At 38.5% G+C, this 25,698-nt stretch overlaps 1 protein-coding gene across 5 annotated transcripts in view; it reads right to left on the bottom strand.

The window, feature by feature from the left end:
• VPS13C (vacuolar protein sorting 13 homolog C) overlaps nucleotides 1-24,900 on the bottom strand; it is a 215,679-nt gene extending 190,779 nt beyond the window's left edge. For 2 of the 5 annotated variants that reach the window (XM_034783879.1, XM_034783880.1), the window contains exons 1-9: nucleotides 24,689-24,899; nucleotides 21,633-21,676; nucleotides 16,402-16,444; nucleotides 15,110-15,205; nucleotides 12,734-12,835; nucleotides 9,302-9,364; nucleotides 4,584-4,649; nucleotides 1,752-1,861; nucleotides 806-865 (exon numbers count right to left, since the gene is read on the bottom strand). In XM_034783879.1, the coding sequence (XP_034639770.1) occupies nucleotides 806-865; nucleotides 1,752-1,861; nucleotides 4,584-4,649; nucleotides 9,302-9,364; nucleotides 12,734-12,835; nucleotides 15,110-15,205; nucleotides 16,402-16,444; nucleotides 21,633-21,676; nucleotides 24,689-24,788 (684 nt within the window). In that variant the 5' untranslated portion in view covers nucleotides 24,789-24,899. Of the gene's footprint in view, nucleotides 1-805; nucleotides 866-1,751; nucleotides 1,862-4,583; nucleotides 4,650-9,301; nucleotides 9,365-12,733; nucleotides 12,836-15,109; nucleotides 15,206-16,401; nucleotides 16,445-21,632; nucleotides 21,677-24,688 lie in introns of all 5 variants that reach the window. The other 3 variants (XM_034783882.1, XM_034783884.1, XM_034783883.1) reach the window with 2 other exon arrangements.
• Between the last annotated feature and the right edge of the window lie 798 nt (nucleotides 24,901-25,698).

Raw genomic sequence — 25,698 nt, 5'->3', positions numbered from 1 at the left:
TGGGGTCCCAAGGAGCAACTCTTTCCATAAACTCAGTGGCAGCAGAAGACAAGGTGCTTCCCACAAATGGGAGTACGTAGAGGCCACCTCAAACAAGAATTTCAAGTTTCACATACATAAGGAATAACAAACTGTACACTCCAGAATCAACATTGCTGATTATATCCTTTAAAAAAAGGATATTGAACTAGGATTTGAAATTTGCAATTAATGGAGATATCCCATCTCCTAGAACTGGAAGGGACCTTGAAAGGTCATCGAGTCCAGCCCCCTGCCTTCACTAGCAGGACCAAGTACTGATTTTTCCCCAGATCCCTAAATGGCCTCCTCAAGGATTCAACTCACAACCCTGGGTTTAGCAGGACAATGCTAGTTAACTAGTACTGACTGCACTTGTATTTTCTATGAATTCCTTGTACCTAGTAGCTGACCTAGAAAAAAATTGTTCAGAGTAGTACTGCAACATGGAATTGTTTCTCCTATTTTACCCAGGACAGATTAATGCAAAATCAGCATTAAACTCTTCCTTCTATCCAGTTACACAGATGAGCTGAAGCATGAGGTCAAGTGACAAACTAGGCCACAGACAGTCCTTCCCCTACAGTCTCTCAGCCCATGTTTAATCACCAAAACATGAATAATATTTGTATAGACAGTGATTGTTTGTTTGTTTTTACTTTCAACTACATGCACAGCTTTAAGTAAACAGATCCAAGTATTCTGTTTACGAATCTGTTCAGCAAGTCTGCATTATGTTCTAAATCGTGTAACCACGTTCTTCATCATAAATTAGAACAAACATTACCAGTAAACTAAGTTCACCCAATGTCACTCCCAAAGAAAGTGGCCGAAGGGGATCTGTGATCTACAAACAGAAAAGGATAAAAAGGAAATTTTATTTAAATACTGTATTATTTTATGCAGCAAACAAACACCTATCAGCTCATTAGACATCTTAAAACAGTGACTCCATTTTGTAGCCTTGGGATTTAAATCTTCAATGTAACATACACTTCACTGTAACTAGCTATGCCCATGATAAATCTGATACCATGCAGGAACTTCTAAGAAAACTTCCATTAATCTGTCCCTTCATTCAGTTTAGAGGGATTAGTTTTAGCCTCTTCTTGCATCTAATATTGAGTTCAAACTCTCTCTTTTAGTTGGTGAAAGCCAACCTGTTATCCTCTACCCCACACCCCATATCTACATCCCCCTTTTCCATACAAACCACATGGCGACACTCTCCAACCAACAGCTGTCTTGGTTACATCATTCTGCTTTTTAAAGGCTTCTCACTTCAAATAGGTCTTGAAGTGAGGCTATTTTGAGATAAGGGGACATTTTTCTAAGCCTCAATACACCTCTACCCTGATATCACGAATTTGGATATAACGCGGTAAAGCAGTGCTCCGGGGGGATGCCTACTATTATGTTCCTCCCATAATACACTGAACAATCAGCAGCTTCACTTGCATATACAAAGACATGAAAAGCAGCTGTCTGTCCAAATTGGAGGGCCAAGTCCAGCTATATATCACAGGATATTAAGTTTTCAGTTATCCTGGAGGGCTTTTTTTTGTTTGTTTTGCTTGTATTAAACCCATGAAAACTTTTTCAAGATGTCTGAAAACTCTGTTTTACTTCAGATCTACTGAGTACACAGTGCAGATAGAAAATAGCCTATTGTCACAATGAGAGATATCTCAGTTGAAATTTGGTTTAAGAAAAAAAAAGTTTAGGACACTTACATCATCCTCATATTTAACATGAATGCCCGTGATTTTGACTTGTACATTTTTTATAACTTGAGTTGCCAGCTTTTCCAAGAATGTATCTTTTTTCTCTGCCTTTGGCTTATCTTAAAAAAAAAAAAAGTTAAAAAAAAAAAATCAGAATTCATTACATTTTGCCCAACAAGACATACAAAGTTTCGTTCACCACATTTCAACAACTTCACACACTTATTCACATTAAGTATTGCCATTTAAGCTTTAGTCTAAATTGTTTAGAGCCCTTTTGTGCTTAGAAAACAAATTAAAAATATTAAAGCTTAAGGGGAGAAATTGCAAAAGAATGGAACAATTAAAAACTTGTTTGAATTCCAGATATTAAATATGGTGTGAATAGAGACAGACAGTTATGTTAGTTGACAAACTATACACTGTACTAAGAACTGCAGCAGACCCTGAAGATGCAAAAGCAGCAGCTTTGGTTTATCCCTCTCGAGTGGACAATTTCCCCGATCCTTTGCCCAACCATAACATTCTGTTAATCTTTTTATATAAAAAAAATGTGTTCTGTGGATTATAAGAATTCTGCCTATACTGATGTTAGCAACACACGATCTGCACTACAGTTATATTTCCACTTAAAGCCAGATGCTTCTAACCAATCAACTTTCATCTTTCAGGTTGAAGTTTTTCAAACCCAATCTCTGCCAAAAGGCCATTTTTTTCTAGTTTGAACAAACCCAGTTTTGAATAAGAAATTGAAAAAACAAGCTTTACCCATAATGAAACAACACTTTAGAAATGGCTTAACAGTAACAGCACTGGTATAGATAAGAGTAGAAAGGTGCAATTTGGCAGGTTATACTCCTCACTGAGGGAAAGTAGTTTTGAGAGGGTACTGGTGAAAAATGGTTTTGATTTGATCAAGTTATAGGGTTTGATTGGCACATGTGTGCTATCTTCCAAGTAAGACTTTTAAAGCCATTTACAAGTGGTGATTTAGGTAAACAAGGCTGCAGTGCATGTGTACAGGGCTGACTCAGCTACACAGTCAATGTGTTTCTCTCCCTCAATTATGAATTCAATGAGACATGGCTTCTTGAAGCCTTGCTCATTCCACATACACCTTATAAGTAATTGTAATTTCACTGACTGGGACACAGGCTCTTACACTGTAAAAGAAAATGCTATGCATGGCTATCAGCGGTTGTATACATGAATTTGCATACACTGTATACATGTAGGCTTGGAAGGATTAGAGTTTTATCTGTAAGTGTCGATTTCACTGTACCCAAAGAGACAAAAAATATTTTCATCAATAATAAAGTGAAATGTACAGATAGGCTAAGTCAGAAAAAGGCTGCTTAGGAACTTATTAAATTTTGATTTAAGGATATTTACTTTGTGTATTTTGACATGTGATGTTGACAATTTGTGTTTTAACAGTTATAAAGCTTCAACTTTCAGAATCAGAACATCTACTGTCATTAAATAATAATTGTGAGCCCCCCACCCCACCGTCTGACTCCCCCAATAATTTCCCACAACTGTGAAAATGTAAACAGACAAAAAACTGGGGAAAATGCTTAAAAAGAAACATGGATATTATCTGTAGAAAATATTTTTTTAAATCAAATTCTTCCAAGCTATGTACAAGTGACAAGGGTTAAGGCTACACTTAAGGTTGCACATATAGCCCCACCTGATTTTTGAATGCTTAATCTTGAAGACTTAACTATTTTATGTATACATTTGTCCTTAAATATAGAATATATAGTTATTATGAATTGTACACATACAAACATCAGCTATATGATGCCAAGTATACATACACTATATAGCTCACTTCAAGAGAAAAGTGAAGATATCTGCATCTCAAAAAAGCCTCAGACATCAAAGTTAAGTAGCATTTTGTTCAAAAATGGAAAAGTGCACGTGTCTTGTTACTGAAGGTGGATGATGACACTGCTCACTCAATGGAAAGCAAGTAATCACAAATAAACAAACCAATCATCAGCAACTTTGAGCAGAAATGTGTGCAAGCAAAAATTGTATGACAAGACCACCTACTCATCATTCATTTTTCACCTCTTGTTTATATATTGCACATTTCCACCTAGATCCTCCCAGGTATGAAAAATAATCCCCAAATACCCAAGAATGTACCTTCCATTTCCCACCCCGTCCTCTCTAATTAATCCATCTGAAACAGGCTCCCAAACTCCCACTGACTTTCAGTAAGGGATGGGAAACTATCTGCCTCTCGTGCCTTTGAAAATCTTCATATTTATTGCTTTGTGTACAATCAATCAATAACAAAGAAAAAGAGAGGACCTCAGCACTGACATTAATATCAGAGGATGTGAATTCTATTCTCTATATGCTTTGTAATAGCTTATCTGCCTACAATAACTCTATTTGGAGTTTAGCATATTATTTATTTATAACAAATGCTAACAAAAGTGGAGTTGAGAAAAACAATGCTTTCCTGTTGTGCCATCAATGTCATGTGGGCATCAGAAGCCTCTTGATATCTGACCACAACTATTTTCACATTATGAAATAGTGTGACACACACAAAGAAAAAAAAAAATCCTTGTTTTAAAATCTTGTGCCTTCTTTTTCAACAGTAAGCTTGAATTTTACTGAAGTTTTATGTGCAGAGGATAGACCAAATTTTGCAAGAAAGCCTGTTAATCTAAATTTTCACTACACTGAAATCAATAACATTACTCCAGCTGTACAATGGAGGAGAAGAATTTGGCCCTGGAAGTCTGTGTTTTTCCCATTTGCTATTAAAAACTAAATAGCAAATAAAATATGCAATGTAGAAGGCTACATTGTACCCACCTTTTGAGTGATCATGACTTTTAAAGGGTTTCTTAAAATGCTTTTTATGCTTTTTACGCTTACGTCCTTCTCAATGCAGGCAATTTTGTGAGAAAAGGATAAAATTCAAGTTAGTAAAATTACAAAGCAAGTAAAGGTAAGAAGGAAAATGAGGAAACGTAGGTAACTGGCTTTCTAAAAAGAAAAATGACATCTTAAACAGTTGCCTTTCTTCAAAACCTTTAAAATATTTCAAATTCACTCAGTGAAGCAACATGCTATTCTGTATGTTTTATCATCTGTTTCCAATGCTCTCTCATCTTTCAGTTCTATACATAGGCACACAAATCCACATAAAAATGGTTCTTATATGAATTATTCAAGCAGGATTTTTATGCTTCTCTTTTACACTATCAGATTTTAACTTTACTAAACTAATCTTTCTCTTCTCTGCTATGTCACATCAGCCCCAAACCTATACACTAAAAATCATGAGGTATATGTTGAACATGGTAATGTCAGTTGTAATCAAATGAAAGTTTGAATTTTCTTTGTGTTTGTTCCTTAGTATCAGTTTTCAAGCTTTTTGGATGTTATCCTCGGGGGGAGAGAGGGAAGTTTAATACTTAAAAACATATGCATGTCCACATATAACATACACATCAGGATTCACTATGACCATATGTAATTAATTTAAGATATTGTAGGAGCAATTAAACATGTGATGAGACAAAACAAAATTCACAAGTAGAGAAACAATGTTTTTGTTCAGAAAAAGGGTAGTAGAATTCCACATGTGAAAGGTGTACCTGTTAGCATCCAAAACTGTCATCCTTTAAATGGCCTCTGACAGTTATTTTTTGGTCCAATCGACAAAGACACAAAAAGCTGAACCAATACAATACTTCAAGCAGTTACTTAAATGCACTGAGTGGAGAATAACAGATATTTACATATGGATGGGTCATCAAGTCCATTCCTGTCTCGCGGGGTCACAAAACACAGGTTAAAATGGTTTCAGTGAGAGCTATTCATTGTACGTCCGTTGTGCATTTATCCCTGCTGTTCTTACACTGATCAAATGAAGAACACGAAAATAATTTTTCCATGCTTTTTGTATCATCATTTTAAGAATGGTAAGGCAAAATACACACCCAGTGTACCATGTATACATATTAATCCTTTGAGATTCAAGTTTAAACATGCTATTTCAATGCACAATAATGGCTTCTAAATAAATCTATTTAAATTTACTGAAACTCATCTTCCATCTCATATTTCTGAAATTGAAGTTTTGCCATTGAAGTCATTGAATTACATTACTTCACTGTACAGGACAGTAGATGATGACTTTCCAGGAATTTGTTTGAGCTCTGTAATAATTTGTGCTGTCATGGTTTTGTGCCTTGAAACACTTACATTAGCCTCTTGTTAAGGCTAATGAATTAGTAAGTAAATGAATTTTAATTCTACCACCAGGACTTGACACTTTCCAGGAGGAAATGGAGTATATTAGTTATCTCTTGAAAAATGTATTTCTTAGTTACATTGTTTAACTTCTCTCCATCACGGGGAGGTTGCATCCTCTCCGTAGTTAAGATTGCATCATAGGATGCTATTGGGGAAGTTGGCTGCAACCTTAAACATACACTAAGGATATAGACACTCATTGCCAAACCTAACCGTTTGAGTAGCAGACCCTGCTCCCAGTAGGAGCTCGAGGGTCGGATTAAAATGGCTGGTGGGCCGAACCGGCCCGCAGGCCATACTTTGCCCACCCCTGCTTTAAACTCAACCACTGCCAAAAATCCTCCCATTGACAACTAGAATGTACCCTGAAAACTGACCTGACATATTTTTGATATAAAAAAAACTTCGAAGAGGTTCCATTCTGAAATTTTTGCAGTTTCACTGTTTTACCTGCTTACCAAAAAAAAAAAAAAAAAAAAAAAAATATTACACCACACAGATATTTGGTGGAATTTGACATTGACTTGTAAAAAGCAGTTTTCAAGTGTTAAAATAGTAAAACATGAGAGGAAATTGACACTTTTTGAAAACTAGACATATGCTCCAGGAAGAAAACTTAAAATTTTCATTTTTAGCCTCTGGCTAATTTTCACAACTGAAGGCAAATTCCAGTATCTTGTAAAAATGATTCTTCATTTGTTCCTTGCCATTTTGGCCCCCTTAATTTAAATATAAAAAGTGCACTGGTCCATTTTCCAGGTCAAGTAATGAAGTAACTGAGCCAAAATAAATAATATTCTTTCCTTAGTAGCTTTGTTTGTGCTCCCAGATTAGATTAAAATAGTTTTTCAAAAATTAGTCTTTCATTTCCCCCTCCATCAGCCCTATGACATCAAAACATCAGAATTAAGGCTGTCTGCTAGAATTCTGGATCTGTTTGCTTTTAACATTAACCTTAATTCTGAATTTCCTGAGTTAATAAATTATCATTTTGGGGATAGTTAAAATATTCTTGTAATTCTTTTACCTTTAAATGACTGATACGTTCTCTCTACATTACCTCCAGCTTTATATAGTTGTGTTTCTGGGGTTATAATAGTAGGGTTATGCTACCTGCTTCTTTTTCAGGAAAAATATATCAAGTGCACAGTGCTAAGAGTGATCTAAGTAGCCACCAAGTCAGAGAACTGTAAAAATAGACAATTTCAACTAACCACATTAAAACAAATGTTTTTGTACTTGTATTAGTGTTTGATATATTTATTCATGATCCAGGAAAGAGGATGAACAGTGTGGTTACCAATTTTGTAATTAAAAAAATATCTAAGTTAATCAAGGCTACAATAGATTAAGGGAATTCAGTCAGCTTTAACAAAGTTGCTGTTTATTACAGAAAAGTCCATTGTTGACTAATGTTAGATAATGCTTGCTACAAGGATTAACTTCAAATATTCTTACATGTTGCTTGGTTCTACATCAACTTTAGCCACATAGAGGGAAAAGAGTTTGGACATCACTGGGGACTGCTCAATTAAAATCTCTCCTATCTGTTTAACACACAGTGGTGGTTAAAATAAAAATAAAGGGGGGGGGGGGAATTGCTAGGCTACATAAAAAATATAGGCTAGAAAATACTAAAAAGCCGTTATATAAAGACTAATGGCATACCTACACCTTAAATACTACGGTATGTTCTGATCTGATCACCATATCTCTAAGTGCAGAAAGAGATATATTTCTTGAAATCATGGTTAGAAGCACAGAAAGATTTCTGTAAAAGGACTGTTTAGTTTCAAGAGATACAGCAATAAAAAGAAGATATATTAGGTATACAAATTAATTAATGGTACAAAAGAGGTCACACATCTGCTTGTACTTGGCCCCTTCTCGTAATGTAAGAGCAAAGAGTCATGTAATGAAATTTCAAAATGCATTTAAAACTTATCAAGATACAATTTTTTTTTTAAACACAAAACCAGATTCGCCTGTGGAATCCATAGTCACATGTTATCATCCAATAACGTAGTAGTATATTAAGTGATATTAGATACATACAGATCACGTGAACATCCACAGTTAGATCGGATGTTTGGGTTTTTTTTAAACAGAGATTAATGCCCTGAAGATTTAGGGCTTAAATGAACCATCAACTGCTGGAGAAGATTACCAACAAACTCCCCCAATGCAAAAGCTATTTCACTAGTGTCTAATGCAGGCTTCTCTGCACCATCCTCAAATTCATCTATTACTGTCCAGTCTCCTGCCTGACTGTGGCTAAGAGGAATCACTGGTATGATGCAGTATGGCAATTCTTATATGGGTAGTTGAATATTTCCTAAATCCTTATTAATAAATTTCCTTAGTCTTAAATGCTTGCTTTTTTGTAAAGAACATAATAGGTAAATACCAGTGTAGCACTGTCACCCAGCAATCCCAATCTCAACAGCCTCAAGGTTAAGTAGACAAAAACTGATTTATTTGGGGTAGCAGTGGGAGAGAGGCAAATGGATTGCATTAAAAACAAAAAACTAACTCTAAGAAGTTCAACTAATATATGGCAACTTCCTTGAATTAATCAAACATCATATGACTCTAGCACCTTTCAGCTAAATACCATGGTTACATGAGGACACAAAACATGATCATGTCATCTCGCATTACAAGAAACATGGGGCCAGACCCTCAACTGGTGCAAATCCACTTAGTTTCATTGGCTTTGATGGAACTACGCCCATTTGCAACAGCTAAGGACTTGGCCGATTAATGGCCACCTCATGAAAGAAGACTGGCTGCACTATTAAGGCAGTAGTACAGCTTGGCCTTGAAATAGTTAAGGTCTGTCTGAACTGTTAACATGGTTAGAATACAGTATAATGATAATTGATGGGGACGTTTTCAAAGGCACCAATAGCGGGCGAGATATTCCCACTTTAAGTCAATGGGATTTGGGTGCCCAACTGCCATCTGTGTCTTTGAATGTTCCTTGAGAAAATCAACAATACTGTTTTTAGAGACACTTGAGAGTAGAACCAGACTTCACTGTTTTCTATTTATCTTTCTTTTGAAAGCAGGACTCTCATAACATTCAAGTAACATAGTATGTTATTTTCAGCTTTCTCTCAATGACATGTTACTTAATATCTTGTTTCCAAAACCTCCTAAATTTCACTGCTTGCCAATCAAGTATGTGAGTTCTGATACTGTCAATGATACATTAAGCTTTTTTTTTTTTTTTTAAAGGAAGAAGGTAATGAACCATGCATACCCACCAGGCTTGTTATCCTTGCAAACAAAGCTCTCCAAGCCATATATGGTGTCTCCTGAATGAGTGCCTTGATCCACATGTCAGCAATAACCAAAAACACAATTTTTAAAAGGAAATCTACTTTCAAATTTCAGAACAAACGAAATCTTTAAACTTCAAAGCAGATTTACATACCATGTAAATACAAGGATAATCTTTTCCTGATATTAGAAGATAAATGTAGACATTGCAAAGTGATTTATTTGAAAAACTTGCTTTTTTATGCATGTAAATTACTTGTTTAAATTTTGGTTTTTTAACACATATGCAAGTAGTTTTAAGCTAACGCTGGTAACACAATGGGCAAAGGTTTTGGCAGTTTTTTGTATTGCCCATGATATACAAGTCTCATTTTCTTTAATTCTTTATCTAATACCCAACACACCTATATACAAAGGTGGTCTGTCTCCTTCCTCCTCTCCCCACATCACCAAAAAACACTGCGTGTCACTTTTCTAGCTATGTAACTTCTGGAATGGAGCAACCAACTCCCATCAAGTGTGCCCTTTTGTGGCTGATAGGGGAACGTCCTGCACGTATGCAGGACAGCTGCAAATATTTAAGAAGCAGTTGCAGACCAACTGGCAACACCTCTCAGCAGGGAATGGTGAGATAGCTGGTGGCTTGGCTGCCTCTGTCAAATGCCACCTAGGCCCTATGACGAGGATGTCAAGGCAAATAAAGACCAGCTTAAAGTAAGTCTTCACAGGGCGGCTGAGATTCATCAGCCTTGGCAGACAGCTCACCTTGGAGAAGGAAAGCTCCAGTTTCAAACCAAAAGTGTCAGGCTTAAACAGCCAGCCTGTAAAGCTTGTCCAATAGATACGCTCATGTAAACTGATGTCCATGTGAACTGTACCCCAGAGGGTTCTGGCATTCCCCACAAGTGGCATATAACAGTTGACTGTTGTAACTGGGCAAGAATTCTCTAGCTATATAACTACATGGAAACTGGGTATGAGTTTAAGTACTACTTCTACAAATCACCAGTTGTTTTTGTTTTTTTAAGCCAATGAAGAGCTTCTCTTAATGTGTAACTAGGGAGTAATAGGCTTCTCACTTAAAATTATTTTTGCCATGTACACTAGCAAATAGAAAAGCATCTTGATGAAAAGCATGTTGAGAGCCAAGAGTCCACGTACACCCCAAAGAACAGTCACTTCTCTCGTTGATATACTCCCATGGGCTCTTAAATACATATTCACTGGATCTGTGGTACACTGTATATCACTGAAGGAACAACATCTATGGGATGAGATTCACTCCTCTACTCTGGCCCTTTACGCTGTGTAAAAGGTCCAGAGTGGCATAAATGAGCCCTAAAAGCCTTGTACCCTAGCTGCAGTCAAGGAGATTCATTCAGCAAGACAGCTGTAATACTTCTGCTCAATCAGCCACTGGCAAGCTCCAGAAGAGGAGTTGCGCCAGGGGCAGAAGGAGCATGCCAGAAGCAAGGCCACAACACTGGAGAGATTCCAGGCACCAGCACCACCCATAGGGCTCCATAGGATATACATTAATTTAGACAGGCCCCCAGTGCTGCCTAAGATACAACAGGAGCCTCTCCAACTCCCAGAACAGCCCAGGATCAGGATGGCACAAAGGCATCTTAAAACCTCATTGGCCTTCCCTTCCCCCGGACTGCAAATTCAGGGCTGCACCTCTTAGAGACACAACATAGAATCTCAGAGCTAGTGTCTTTTCATGAAACAATCAAGCTACTAATTAAATATGTAATACTTCACATTTATTTCAGTAGTCCAATCAAACCCTTCTAATACAAATGATTTACTGATTGTCATAGCCATTATGAAAGTCTCCTCTTTCATAATTTCTTAAACAATATTCCTGTTCCAAATGCATAAACAAACCCTAATTATATCCAGTTACCAAGACAGCATCAGCTGGTTCTGTAGTAATAAAACAGTGTGATGCCTTCCCTCAGAAAGCTGCACATTAACAGTATTATAAGATTAATTAAGTGCATAACATAGAAAATAGGCAATTGTTAATTTTTCTGGCACTATTGCCCCATTCTACCATAGTTCTGCTGATCTTATGAGCAGCAGTTGTAATTTATGTAGTAGTCAAGTCTGTAACTCTGATCATTTTTATTTATGCATATGATTCTTTGGGCCAAATGGACATAAGTGATAAAAGACTGTCAATCAGTATTACATGAATTCACCATGAATTCTACAGTTCCTGGAATATTAGAAGAACATGTGCAATGAATAAGGGCTTTTCTCTTCACTGTAAATGGAAGCCAAACATGTGCAGTTTAAGGAAAGCATTAGCTTGCATTTCAAAGTAGCACAAAAAACAGGAACAAGAGAATAAAGCGTGAAAATTGTGTGTTGAATTTTCAGAGACTGGCCTCCAAAGTTATTTCTAAAGATGTTTTTAAGTGTTATTTAATTTTCACTGACTTTAGAGTTGTCATGAAAGTGAAATGATCTGCACCCCTGTAAATTGTAGTCACCTCTTTATCTTAACGGGCACAATATAAGCAACAATAGTCCAAGAGTCCTCACACTACCCAGCTAATGAGTCTCACACCTGACTCAGATGGGCCACCTAGGGTAGAGGGTAAGATGATAGTCCCATTTCTATTTAAATTAAATCCTGGACCTTTATCAGGACTGGGAGGCACACGTACCAATAAGCTAGTGATTTTTGCAATTTGAACATCCATCCATGAAGTCAAACAGCTATCCATAAAACAGCCCCTACTGACCTAGGCCAAAAATTAAGTGGCGACATTATATTTTACTTCATCATTTTCCTGTGTCTTGCAATTGTTTAATGGCCCTCTTATTTATTAACCATTATTCTAACACTGACTAGAATATTCAGATGTGACAGCACAAATCAAAACCAAACTAAACATTGGATGTTTAACATTAAAAACTGCAAATATAAGTTTACTTATTATAGCACCAAAATTACAGCATTTTTCACAAAGTTACCAGTTTCCTGTAGGCTCAATATTTCCTTTCCCTTAACAAAACTCAGCTTGCAAGAATTTCCAAAACCTATGTTCATATATGTTCAGCTAAAACATATTTGATAACAAAAAGGCTGTCATTCTACAGCTGCATCAAGATCTACATTTTTGCTATTGTTTGAGGTAAGGCATATATTGTATATCAGATACTCAACTTCACATTTCTAATGGAAGTTACAAAATAAGTAACTAGAGAGTAAACACACAGGATTACATCTCTTACTTTAAGTTTTACAGAAATTATTATTTTTAAAAGCATGAAAATTACACGTTAATTAAAATGTTGAGCTGTACCACTTGTGAAGTCAGTCACAGAATGAGGTTTCTCTTACTTCTACAGTATTGTCTAAGTCCCCAAAACTTTTAATTAGTTTTGTACACATACAGTACCTTTCTCTGCTGATTTTTGCAGAGCTTCTTCAATTCTTGATAGTTCTTTTTGCTTATTATCCTGCAAGTATTTTTCTTCCTTCTCTGCATCGTATTTAATGCCTAGAAGACAAAAATTAGGAGAGATTTCATGTTTAATTCAACATACAACTACACAAATTAAATAAAAGCATACTAATATAAACTCATAATTAATACAAATGAATTAAATCATAATAAATACTTTGTATCTAATACTCACTAATACGAAGCTTACAAGAAACCCAAAGGCTTGTCTACACAAACATTTAGATCACGGCAAGCTGGGGCATGAATCTACCCTACACTAGCTTGCCATGGACTAACTGTTAACACACTTTGACCTCATCCTCTTTGAAACAGGACTAGATGTGTGTGTAGACAAGCTGTAATACAGGGAGCTTATAAATTTCACAGGTGTTATTTGAGCTAGCTGTCAAAGTAAGATGGCCACATTATAGATTCCCTCAAGGACTCTTACAAGGGTGGGCCTTCAGACCCATTTCCACCTGTCTATAGGTGTGGACCTTTTAAATAAATATGTTGCACAAGTGTTATAATAGCTGAAATCCTTCATGACCAGATTTATCTGTTTTGCAAAATCTTCTGAAAAAGAATTACCATCAGCACCAAATTATTCATCTCAGGATTTATGAAGAAGCTTGTCAGAATTAGATATTTTAATATAATTTTGATGGATATCAATTTTCTTTAGGCATTTTTTAGAGTAGCATTATAAATTTTCAAACATGCAAAATTATGGCTTTTGAACTTTTTTCTATTTTTATCTATTTAAATTTTCACAGTTGCAGGAAATTATGAAGGGGCATCAGACAATGAAGGGGTCAGACAATTATTTAATGACTGTAGATGTTGAGATTCAAAAAATTGAAACTGTTAAACCACAAATTGTCAACATCACATGTCAAACAATACTAAGTAAATATGCTTAAATCAAACTAAGAATTTCTCAAGCAGCATTTTTCTTATTTTGCCTACTTATACATTTCAGTTATCACTGATGGACATGCTTTTTCATCAGCTTCTGTGTGTATAGAGAAATAAACGTTTTTCAACATTTATGATAAAACGCTAATCTTTCCAAACTTTTTTATCGCATTTTGAAGCAAAACAAACAAGATGACAAAATTCAAACCTCTCTGAATCCTCCTTTCAATGGTTCACAGGTCTTACACTATGCAACATAGCTGGTGGACTTCACAAGGTCCACAAGTCCTTCTCGATACTCTGACAGGTCCACTCAGAAGCCTGCAGAATTGGCAACTCATATGAATCTCTAAGATACAAGCTCCATGTGCCATCAAACGCAGCTATTTCTATTTCTTTTGAGTTCTTCATGCACCAGACCCACTAAATCATGGAGCTTCTAAAGTTCTATGAGAAATGTAAGGATAATGGAACTGACAAACTTACTGATCTTACAAGTTGCACTGGTAGGTTTATGAAATCAATGAGACAGTTATGATTTAAGAGAATTAAAACTCTTCCACTGAAGTGCAGTTGGTAAAAAATTAGACAGTGAAGGTTATAAGTTCTATTAAACCAGCATTTAAGGATCTAGGAATTTACTGATTTTCCTGTCAAGATCAGAAATTTTAAGTTTCATAAGACCAATAATGTATCTAAGGATCATGGAAATTAATCACATCCTCAGAGAAAAAATGCAAGATCAAGAAGCTTACCGTTTTCAATGGTTAGAAGTTAGACAAGGTTTCCTGTAAAAGGATAAATTCATAGTCCTTGTCTACATTATAATTTACTTCAGTATAACTTACGTCGCTCAGAGGTATGAATAATCCACACCTCTGAGCAATGTAAATTATACTGACCTAAGCACCAGTGTACACAGAGCTTCTCCCGCTGACATAGCTACTACCTCTTGTGGAAGATGGAATAATTAAGCCGACGGAAGAGCTCTCTCCCATCAGATTAGAGCGTCTTCACCAGAAGCGCTACAGCAATGTAGCTGCACCACTCTAGTGCTTCTAGTGTAGATGTAGCCTAAGTCTACAGCCTGTTAAACTAGTCCATTCTGGAAAAAACCTATAGAAGATAAGATAAGCAAGTTTAAGAGGGTTTTTGGTTGACAAAGGATAGGGAAACAAATGTAGAGACAAGGCAGCCTGTAAAAGCAACAAGTTTCTTCACTTGCCAATATTTGGCTAAAAATAAAGTATTCTAATAATGTTTCTCTCTGGAAACTAACTTACATTACCAGTAACTTACATTAGTTAACAGTTCCATTTTGTACTTATCCATATAGCATCATCAGTTAGTAGTAGTTTTACTTCTCTTGCATCATAAATTATTCTATTTCACTATGATTTGATGACTTACTTGCTCCAGGAACAATGAGCAGATATAAGCCTTCTAGAGTTGCAACCACTGCCTCACCATACAGATTCTTCCAAGGAATCTTCAGAGTAAGTTTATCTAAACAGACCAAAATACAATACACATTCAGCTTCTTATGCTACAAAGCAAAAAATTGAATAAGCCTAGAGCTTAATTTATTTTGCACTAAATTTCAAACACTGAAAAATATTATTGATACTGTAAGATAAAGCAGGCATTTAGCAGATGTCCACTTTTGGTTACCTCAGTGGCACATGAGCATTTCTAGTTTTGACAACTTCTGAGAAGTACATCCCTTCACTTTTCCAGAGCCCCAAAAGCCTGAGGCTATGTAAGCAGTAGCAACTACTAAAAAAGGACTAAAATTGGGGTGGGTGAGGAATTACTCAGAAACAGACAACGCTGTAATACCCTGGGTCTGGGAACAATTTTTAAAAGCTATTTAAGTGATAAGAATATATGGGGAAAAAATTTAACATTAAAGATCTGCGTTCAGGTTCAGACATCTCCATATCAGAGGGTGGGACCATTACCAAGGCATATATTGCTACAGTGGGTTCTTTACCGCAGCACAGTGTTAATATACTGGTAACCACTACCAGGAATATGTACCTAATGTATATGAAAAGAAAACATTTTCATATTCAGCTTGTCCACACCAGTTCAAGTTTGACCCCACATATCTGCTAGCAAGATCCCTACTGACAGGTTTTTCAGGAATGACATGCAGAGGTATGCTAGAACAGGATTTTATTGTCATTCAGGCAAGATTTCAACACTTGCTATGGAATCAATGTTAAGACATCTACACAGCAAGTCAGACATGGAAATCAAGCACTCAAAGATCAGTTTAAGGGAACTCTAAGGGTACATCTACACTACCCGCGGGATCAACAGGTAGTGACTGATCTTTCAGGTATGGGTTTATCGCATCTAGTGTAGACGCGATAAAGCAATTCCCATCGCTCTGCCGTCAACTCCTGTACTCCACCGCGCCGAGAGGTGGAAGCAGAGTCAACGGGGGAGCGGCGACACTTGACCCCACGCCGTGAGGACGCGAGGTACGTCGACCTGAGGTACGTCAACTTCAGCTACGCTATTCTCATAGCTGAAGTTGCGTATCTGAGGTCGATCCCTCCCCCAAAGTAGACGAGGCCTAAGAATAAGGAAAGTTGAGAGCAAGACAGGTCAGCATTAAGACTTACGCTTTAACTTCCTCTTCAGAAGAAAAGCTTAGATTATCCCAGCTTGTGTAGTAAGAAGTATTTACTTACCTATTTGCCCAACCTTTATTTTAAAAGGCACATCCAGTTCACTCTGTACAGAGAAAAGTAATAGTATACTCATTAAATTTCAGAGCTATCATCTACTTTTAAGATCAGCTCATTCTGCTGTAGAACCCAGGGTATCCTAGCAATCTTAGCACTGATTTTCAATTAGTTATTTTTCTTTGACAAGGAAATTTTGCCTTATGCAAAAGTATTCCTTCAAACTGAGACAGAATGTAGTAACAGTGATAATTGTGAAATTACAAACTAGGAAATTAGTGTGACAAACTCAAAATAAACTTCCATCAAGTACTGTAGATTATAGTAGTTAAAACGATGTTCATAAAACTGAAGACCAAGCTAATTAGTTATAAGTAGAACCATGTGGCAAAGAGAGGGTAAAAATCAGATATTTTCCCAATAGACAGATCTTTATGGCACAAAAAAAAGTAAAATCTCAATTACTTGGTGGGTGGGGTGTGTGTGTGTGTATACATACATATACATATACGTATACACACACACACACCTACATCAATCTGACATGCAACATATAAAGTTATTAGCATAACCTTTTATTCTTTACAGATAAATAATGCTCTCAGCAAAAGCCAACAGCTAGTTTTCAAGTAACTCTACAAAAATCATTTTTCTATACAAAACTTAAGAATAGGCATCAAATGCAAGAAGTACGTTTCTGCAAAAAAGGTGAACTTGCTCTAGTGTAATCTGCATAATTTAGACAAAACATACACATGAAAACACTTAAAACATGCTTTAAATTAAGTATTTGCTTAAATCCCATTTACTTCAATGAGTCTTAGCATGCCCTTTCCTGAACAGAGATGCTTTCTTGAACTGGAGCCTCAGTGAAGAGAAGAATCCCCACACACGATATGGAAGTTGGTAAGTGGCAAATCTCAAATATATTAGTTTATTAAAATCAGAGTTGATAGGAACCAGGATTTGGTCTTCCTGAAAGGTCAGAAGCTGAATGAGCAACCTCCATACACTAAAGCCCTAATCTTGTAAACTGATTCAGGGGGGCAGATCCCTGTACCGACATGGATCAGCTCACAAGATCATGATCTAAAGAAGTCATTTAAGTTCTAAATAAATGTATTGTATAAAAAGTTATAAAATAAGTTTATAGTGAAATTTTCTTCTGTAAAGTTGACACCACATAGCTTAGAAAATAATCAGACTGACAGGAACCTGGTTATAAAATAGTCTCTATTACTGAAAATGGGGTATTAAAGAATTTATTGTATAAATCTGTGATGCCCACAACCTTCACTATTCACCCACAACCTCCACTATTCACACAAGAAAAATTACCACTATTGTCTTATATTTTGTGGTATTTAAAAGGAAAGAAAAATATTTTCTTCAACTTTCCAGTGGTTAGGGCACTAACCTAGGACTTGCAAGACCCAGGTTCAGGTCCCTGCTCCCCCAGGCTCCCTGCTCAACCTTGGACAAGTCACTTAGGTGGCTCTCTGTTCCTCAGTGCCCCATCAGTAAAATGGGGAGAAAAAGCACTTCTTTACCTCATAGGGGTATTGTAGGATAAATACATCATGAAGCGTTTTGAGATCCACTGATGAAAATCACTAAAGAAGAGCTAGGTATAATACTGTATTATTAATATAGCAAAGACAAGTTCTACACAAGACTCCCTGCCAAGTATCAAGGGCAGAGTAGACCTATAAACCCATACAAGGAAGATACTACTATTGTGCAATCAGGACAGTTTATTAAACACAATCAAGAACCTAAGCTACAAAGTAGACAGTGAAACAAATACCAACAACACTTAATAGAGGAACCAAATGTGTCTAAATAAGAAAGTTTTAATCATACTCATTCAAATTCATTTTAACTACTGTCAAACAGAATATATCTTCTTCAAGTCTACAATCTCACATTTTTCTACATTAAAAGAAGTATTTGCCAACTTCTGGGCATGTCTTAACTGACATGGGGTTTCTTTAACTTCCCAATTAATTTCTGAAACTCCTTACTATTCTGATACTTTTTTTATTAATCATATCAATTGCTAGATTCAGGAGCCTGGAAGGTATTTTTAATCTCAAAGATTAAATACAAGCTATCAAACATATCACTACAAAGGAGACAGATGTTAGCCACCTCTCCCCACTAACTGGGAGACAGATGATAGAGCCCTGGCTCCCATTACAATTTGGTAAGAAAAAGCAGAAAAACTCCCCGAAGAAGTAGCTTCACCCCCAATCAAGAAACAAAGTCTCTGGTTTAAAACTTACCAACTTGTATTTGGTGTAAACAAAGGCAAGATGTTAATTGTTTCTTATTGAAATCACTATGGGTCCAAAATTAAGATAATGGGCTGTTAGAGGGATGAGTTTTAAACGAGAAAAAAAAAAACTCAGTTTCTTGAATAGATAAAAAACAAGACAGAATGGAAAACTAAGTATCAGTGTAAATAAATAGCAGTGAACAAAAGCTCTATTCTGAATATTGCAAAGAAGTGTCAACAACATTTTAAAATTGACCACTGATAGAAATCTAGCGCAACTCATTCTTACTTCATCATCTGTTTAAAAAGCAATCAAAAGGTCTGGAATATTTTAATTCCTTTATGTTATATTTGCATATTAATTCATGGTGTACTTGAAGTCCCATAGGACAATGTGTGTACTTCCTATACACTGTGCTTTTAAAGTTTATCCCTCTCTTCTGAGTGGTCATTGCTTCCTAAGAAAGTTCATATTATAAGTTATTTGTTCAGAAAGCTCAATTTGAAGCTTTAGTCAGCTTTATTTTTCATAAAAAAAATCTTATTTTTAATATATGAAAAGGAGCATGTGTGAATAAAGTTAATTATACACATCATTTTTTTCCCTCACCATTCAGGAAGCTATCATCCCGGTTTGGTATTGTGTTTGTGCTAGCAGTGTTCCACTTTGCTATTGTAATGCCCTGTTAGTCTCCTCTTCCCACTTTCTTTTTTCTTATTACTACATTCATTTCAAATAGTTACATTTGTAGCTATAATTAAAAGGGACAGTCTTATAATTGAACATGCAGTTCAAACCTAACTTTCATTTACAATACCTACCTATTGCTCAGATCAACTGAAGCCTAAAGGTACTGTAGTCATACCACCAACTTCAGTAAAGCAATGCTTACTTTTAGTTCTCTCTAATTTGTCTTACTTTCTCTTTCAGCCCTTATTCTGTTATTAATTACGTGACAATACATCTTGCCTTGGGAACACTTACATTAGTATGTGAACTGTAAAGCAGAAGTTCTGTTTAACCATGATCATGTACTGTAAATACACTAAAGAAGAACCCAAAAGATAGCATAAGAGCTCTACTACATGCAGGATCTTTTGAATCTCTTGAAAGCAAGTGGAATGGTGTATCTGCTCTCTACTGAGTCAAGGTAGAATAGCAGTTTGTAGTACCAGTAATTTTGTTACATGAAATGACCAACCTAAAGTATGTCAGAAACCAAATGCTAAGCAAATGTGTTAAATCTAATCTAAGTATTAAATCTAGAACAGATCAGTTCCACACAGATTACATTAATACTGGAGAATGATTATTCCATTGTTATTACCCTACTGCATACAAAATCAAATATATTAATTAAATATCATCCATTTTTGACAATACAGATTGCCGCAGGCAGGCCCAAGTACTGCCTATTGGGCTCATATTTCAAATAGTACTAGTCAAGGGAGCATTAGGTAGTGGTTACAGGCAGAGCAGAAGGCCAACATGACTAAAACAGATGCTATTTTTCAAATAGCAGTTTTGACGTGGTCCTTGAATTGAAACTCTCAGAATTTTTCAGTTTGAATACATATTAAAGATCCCAAAGTAGGTAGGTGATTAAGAGTAATAATTTCCAAACAGATCATAAGTAACATTTTCTTACAGACAAAGAAAGATTTAAATGTTTAACAAAACGTTTTTTTATTGTTATGTATTTGACTGGCATTTCTAGCAGTAATAGAACACAACAGCAAGATAGCCTCCTTCAGCTAGGAAAGAGATGATTTCAATATTATTTTCCTAAGTACAATAAAACTTATGGCCAGGGGCGGCTCTATGTATTTTGCCACTCCAAGCATGGTAATCAGGCGGCTTTCGGTGGCATGCCTGCGGGAGATCTGCTGGCAACACGGATTCGGCAGCATGCCTGTGGGAAGTCCGCCGGTCCCGCGCCTTCGGCGTATCCGCTGCCGAATTGCCGCCAAAACCGCGGGACCGGTGGACCTCCCGCAGGCATGCCGCCGAAGGCAGCCTGACTGCCGCCCTCACAGCAACTGGCACACTCCCCCCTGCAGCTTGCCGCCCCAGGCACGCGCTTGCTGCGCTGGTGCCTGGAGCCGCCCCTGCCTATAGCTACAGAAATTTCCAAAGAGCAATAACGTGCTTTACTAGGGTTACATTTCAGTTATTACAAGTTTTCCTAGGCCTCTATATCAAATCCAATAGTGAAAAGCTGCCCACTTGCAAAGGCACAAGCTAAACTGACCAGCCCGGCTGCTTCAGCAACATGTGCAACACCTACTCAAGTGGCCAGTCCCCGTTCATGTCAGAAAAGAAAAGCTAGTTACTATGTCAGGGTGATACAGAAAGCATCTGAAGTGTTTTCTCAATACTTTGTAGGTTATTATCATCTTTAGCGGAACTTTGCTAGAGGCATATTTAGATACGGCAGTAGGATTCACTCAGTACTACATAAATACCTGTCAGAACACCTATCAAGTAAAGCTGGTCCAAGTATTTGCCCAGTTATAGAAATTGTTTGGAGTCAGCACAGGCACAAGGACCCACCCTTTCAGATCCACATGCAGGATAAAAGCTTGGGTTTTAACTATTCAAAATGTAAATGACTGTAGAAGTCAAAATAAAGTAGTTCATTATATTAATTTGTTATGGAAGGAAATAAGAATTTACAACAAGGTGGTAAGAGTAGTCTACAAGTGCAATTTGGTTTAAATCATCTTCAAAAAAGGTATGTTAATACCATTCAAAATGTGAAGGGTAGCGATGCTGGAGGGTGAGACTGAAATCTTATTTTTCTTATCCTTTCAATCTTCTATGTATTACTATTGCACTAGAATTCAAATCTGAACAATAAGGATTATAAAAATCAAATTCCTAAGTCATTAGTTTTATACCATATAGCTTAATCATTGCAACCCATTAAAAAGCCACTGATTATATTAAGATACTTACCAGCGCATTCTCTTTTATCTGCAAGTTATCTAGTGCCACGTTACCTACAAAGCAGAAGATTAAAATTATCAATACTCCTGTAAATAAGCAGGACTACAGTATTATTTAACAAAATAGGAAGAGGCATTTTTTCCGAGATAGGGCGGGGGAACATCAATAACTCTGATACCTCTGGAGAAATTAAGTATTGCAAAAGGTATATTTGTGACAGGGGGTTATGTATGTGTGTTTTACAATTTTTGTTTTAAAAGATAACATAGTAAGAGAAAAATATTAGTATTTTTTCAGTTTGTTTACTTTGTTCATTTGACAGCACTGAGTATGTTGTCAGTTGCACTAAATCACCTACATAGTAAAACAAGGGACACCGAGAGACTGAGTCTTTTAACAATAGGAAAACAAAAACAAAAAAATATGAATTGTAAAAAAAAAAAAAAAAAAAAAAAAAAAAAAAAAAAAACACCTCACTAAAATTTGCGTGGGCATCCTGGGGCAGATTAGTTCCTGCAACTATTGTAAACTTATTTTAAAAATTGCTAGATTTCAAACACTTGTTGCTATTCATACTCCACTTGCCTTACGCATCAGAATTAAAGTATCATTCCCAAATGAGAGTTGGAGGCTCAAAGGATTACATAATAATGAAGGAAACATGTATAACCAGCTTCCCTGTACTGTATTTATATGCATGGCTTACAACAAATATATCTTTAGTAATCAGTAAGTTTGCAGGCATACAGCACTTACCACTGCAACAAGGGAGAAAAAGTATGCAGTAAAGCAAAAAAACTCCTTACAGCAGGAGTTCCATCCATTTTATTGGCCCAATAAAGCACCACACATAGTATAAGCACAGAAATAAATACAGAGGATGAGTTATGTGATGCTGGTAAGCCAAGAGCCAGCTCTGGGCAAGGTGTAGGAATCAGATGAGAACTGACAAACTCAGAAGCTGGGAGCCAGGCAAATTCCCTTGTTTATTAATATAGATCAAAGTAACTGTTACATATATAGGAATGTATGTGGTGTTTAACTTCATGAAAACTAATGGGATGCTGCAGGCATTGTTTTCACTTATCTGTATCCTGTTAGACTGTAATAGCAAACATTTACATTGTATATACCCCTATAACTAAATAAATCATCAAACCAGAAAGAAGCCTTGTGTAATGCAACTAACGGTCTCTCACAAGAAGATCTTAAATCCTGTTCATTAAACACAAATGATCCATTGCACGAGATCAAGGACCAAAGACTTCACTGTGTGGAGGGAGGGGGAAGGAATGCACTTGAAGAGGAGACCTGAAGAAGAGACCTGCGTGAGAGCTGTTACTGTCAGCTGGTTTCTTTGAGATGCTGTAAATATGGACACAAGGAAAAACTTCATCTCTGGACTGCTTGGATTTTAACATGGCAGAACAACCCACTGAGAAGATGAAGATCCCCAAAGTTACTCCGAATAGACCTAATGACTTTTGGGAAACTGGCAGTTTAATAAATCTCTGTTACATTTTGGAATTATAGATAGTGCCTCAACTGTATGTATATTTGTACCTCCTTTAACCTCTCAATAACTCTCATTCCCTTTTCTTAGCTAAAAACCTTTAGTTAGTTTATTATAATCTTGGCTACACAACATTGTGAGAGAGCTAGGATGCAAATTGACCTGGGTAAGTGACTGGTCTCTTGGGACTGGGTGTAATTTGGAATATTTGTGATTTCTGGTATAAGTGAGCATTTATCACATAGTCCATCTTGCCTGGGTGGCAAGATAGACTGGATTGTCTAAGGGGACTGTCTATGACTCCATAATAAGACAATTGTAATACTTTAGGAGTACTGGCTCCATGAAGTCTAGATCATACCACCAGTTTGGAGTGTCTGCCCTGAGGTAGGCACTCACTGTCATGAGTCAAGCCAGACAGAATGACAAGTATTTCAGACATTATTACGATAATGTTTTAAAATGTTCAATTCCTCTACTACCAAGTTAACGTCAACAGTATTGTCCCACAAATATATCAGGTACTGCTCAGCAACTCAGACTTCCCACATCTCCCAGCCATTGCAACACATGCATATATACAACCCACTTTTTTCTGCCAACACAACATAGTTCCTTTAATGCTCCCCAGACTAGCTGATTTAAAGAAGTACTTGTTTTGCTTGTTGGCCTAATGATCTCATTGTCCCTCCTCTCAGTCAGCTTCTTGCTTCAGACCAGCCCAACAGAGCAAACAACTCACTGCAAAAGCTACCACCTAAACCAGGATTTGCTTTGTAGTTTTTGTTTTTTTACGGGAAGACTTCCGCTTTCTGGCAGCTGTGTCTCACCTACAATGTTAATTTCCTCTTGCAGCAGGGGCCAACAGGGGAGAATGATTCTGAATTCCTCGCTACACCCTGCACCCATACCCAGCCCCCATCCGGGGGGAGGACATGCAAAAACCAGGCACCACAAACTTATCCTCCCCTATCAGCCCCCTCCCCATTTGCAAACACCGAGCTCCAGGTCCTCGCTGCCCGGGCTGTCCCGGGGCTTGGCAGAGCCGGGGACACCTGGGGCGCTGGCTGCACCCCGCCCCAGTAACTCAGCACCCCAGGTGACAGAGCAGAACCCCTGCCTCGGGCGCTGTCCAGCGCGGAGGGAGGCAGCCCGGCCACAGGCCCAGCCCGTGCCGCTGCCGCGCTAGGGAAGGGGCAGTCCAGGCACGGGGGTGGGGTGGGGGTTTAACGGTCGGAGCCCGTGCAGGCCGCGCTGGGGAAGGGGCAGTCCAGGCAGGGGGGTGGGGTGGGGGTTTAACGGTCGGAGCCCGTGCAGGCCGCGCTGGGGAAGGGGCAGTCCAGGCAGGGGGGTGGGGTGGGGTGGGGGTTTAACGGTCGGAGCCCGTGCAGGCCGCGCTGGGGAAGGGGCAGTCCAGGCAGGGGGGTGGGGTGGGGTGGGGGTTTAACGGTCGGAGCCCGTGCAGGCAGCGCTGGGGGGGCAGCATCCCGTGCAGGGCTGCGAGCTAACGGTGGACAGCGCTCGGGGTTCTCAGGCACCGCCCCGCGCTTACCCCCCCAGATGCCCAGCTTGAGCTGAGACTTGTTGAGGTTCTCCACATAGTCGCCCAGGAAGCGGTTGAGCAGATCCGCCACCACCGACTCTAGCACCATGGCGGCGGGCAGGGGCGCACCCTCGGCGTTAGCAGGGAGGGGGTACGGACAGAAGCCTGGCGAGCCCCGGTCAGCTTCCTGCTGTCATGTGACTGGCGGGGGAGGGGGGCGGGTCCTCGCCGCAGCCGGCGCGTGACTGCGCCGTGGAACCGGCTGTCAGACTCCGGCCGCTCTGTCACTCAGGGCGTCGCGAGGCCTCGCGCGAGCCTGGCCGGTCCGCAAGGGGTGGGGATCCCCCCTCTTGCCAGCCCCCCATGCACGGCCCCTCCCACCCGACAACCAGAACGGGGCCCCCTATGGCCCCGCACGCATCCCAGCGCAGCTTCGGTATTGCGCACGGCCCGGGGAGCTCCGCTGCACGGCGGGGTAATGGGCAGGTGTATCAGCACAGAACGCAACCCTCCCCTTTTGCAACTGGGAGCGGTTTCTGCCACGCAGCGTAGCCGTTTGGTAAACTGTTTGTTAACTTGCTACCGCCTGTCCATGAGGTTGCGAATCAGGAGGGGATGGGGTATGTGGTCAAAAACGATCCCGATCTGCTTCCTGACCGGAGTGGCCGCTTTCATTGCATTCGTGAAAGGGGAGGTAGGGTTTGTGGGTATGGAGCATGCCCCTGAGCCTAAGTTGAGACCTCAGTGGCCCCTTTTCATTTTTTCCACTGCAGGGATGGGGTATGTGGTCAGAAACAATCCCGATCTGCTGCCTGACCAGAGTGGCCCCTTTCATTGAATTCGTGAAAGGGGAGGTAGGGTTTGCGGGTATGGAGCGTGCCCCTGAGCCCAAGTTGAGACCACAGTGGCCCCTTTTCATTTTTTCCACTGGCTTCTCCTTGCTTAATTCCAATGACTGGGCTGCTCATGCACCTGTCACTGGTCCAGGGATGGTTGCAAAACGGGAGGGATGGGGTTTG

The sequence above is a fragment of the Trachemys scripta genome, chromosome 10 (genome assembly GCF_013100865.1).
Source record: "Trachemys scripta elegans isolate TJP31775 chromosome 10, CAS_Tse_1.0, whole genome shotgun sequence".
Taxonomy (NCBI): domain Eukaryota; kingdom Metazoa; phylum Chordata; order Testudines; family Emydidae; genus Trachemys; species Trachemys scripta.
This window is presented reverse-complemented; position numbering and strand designations above follow the sequence as displayed.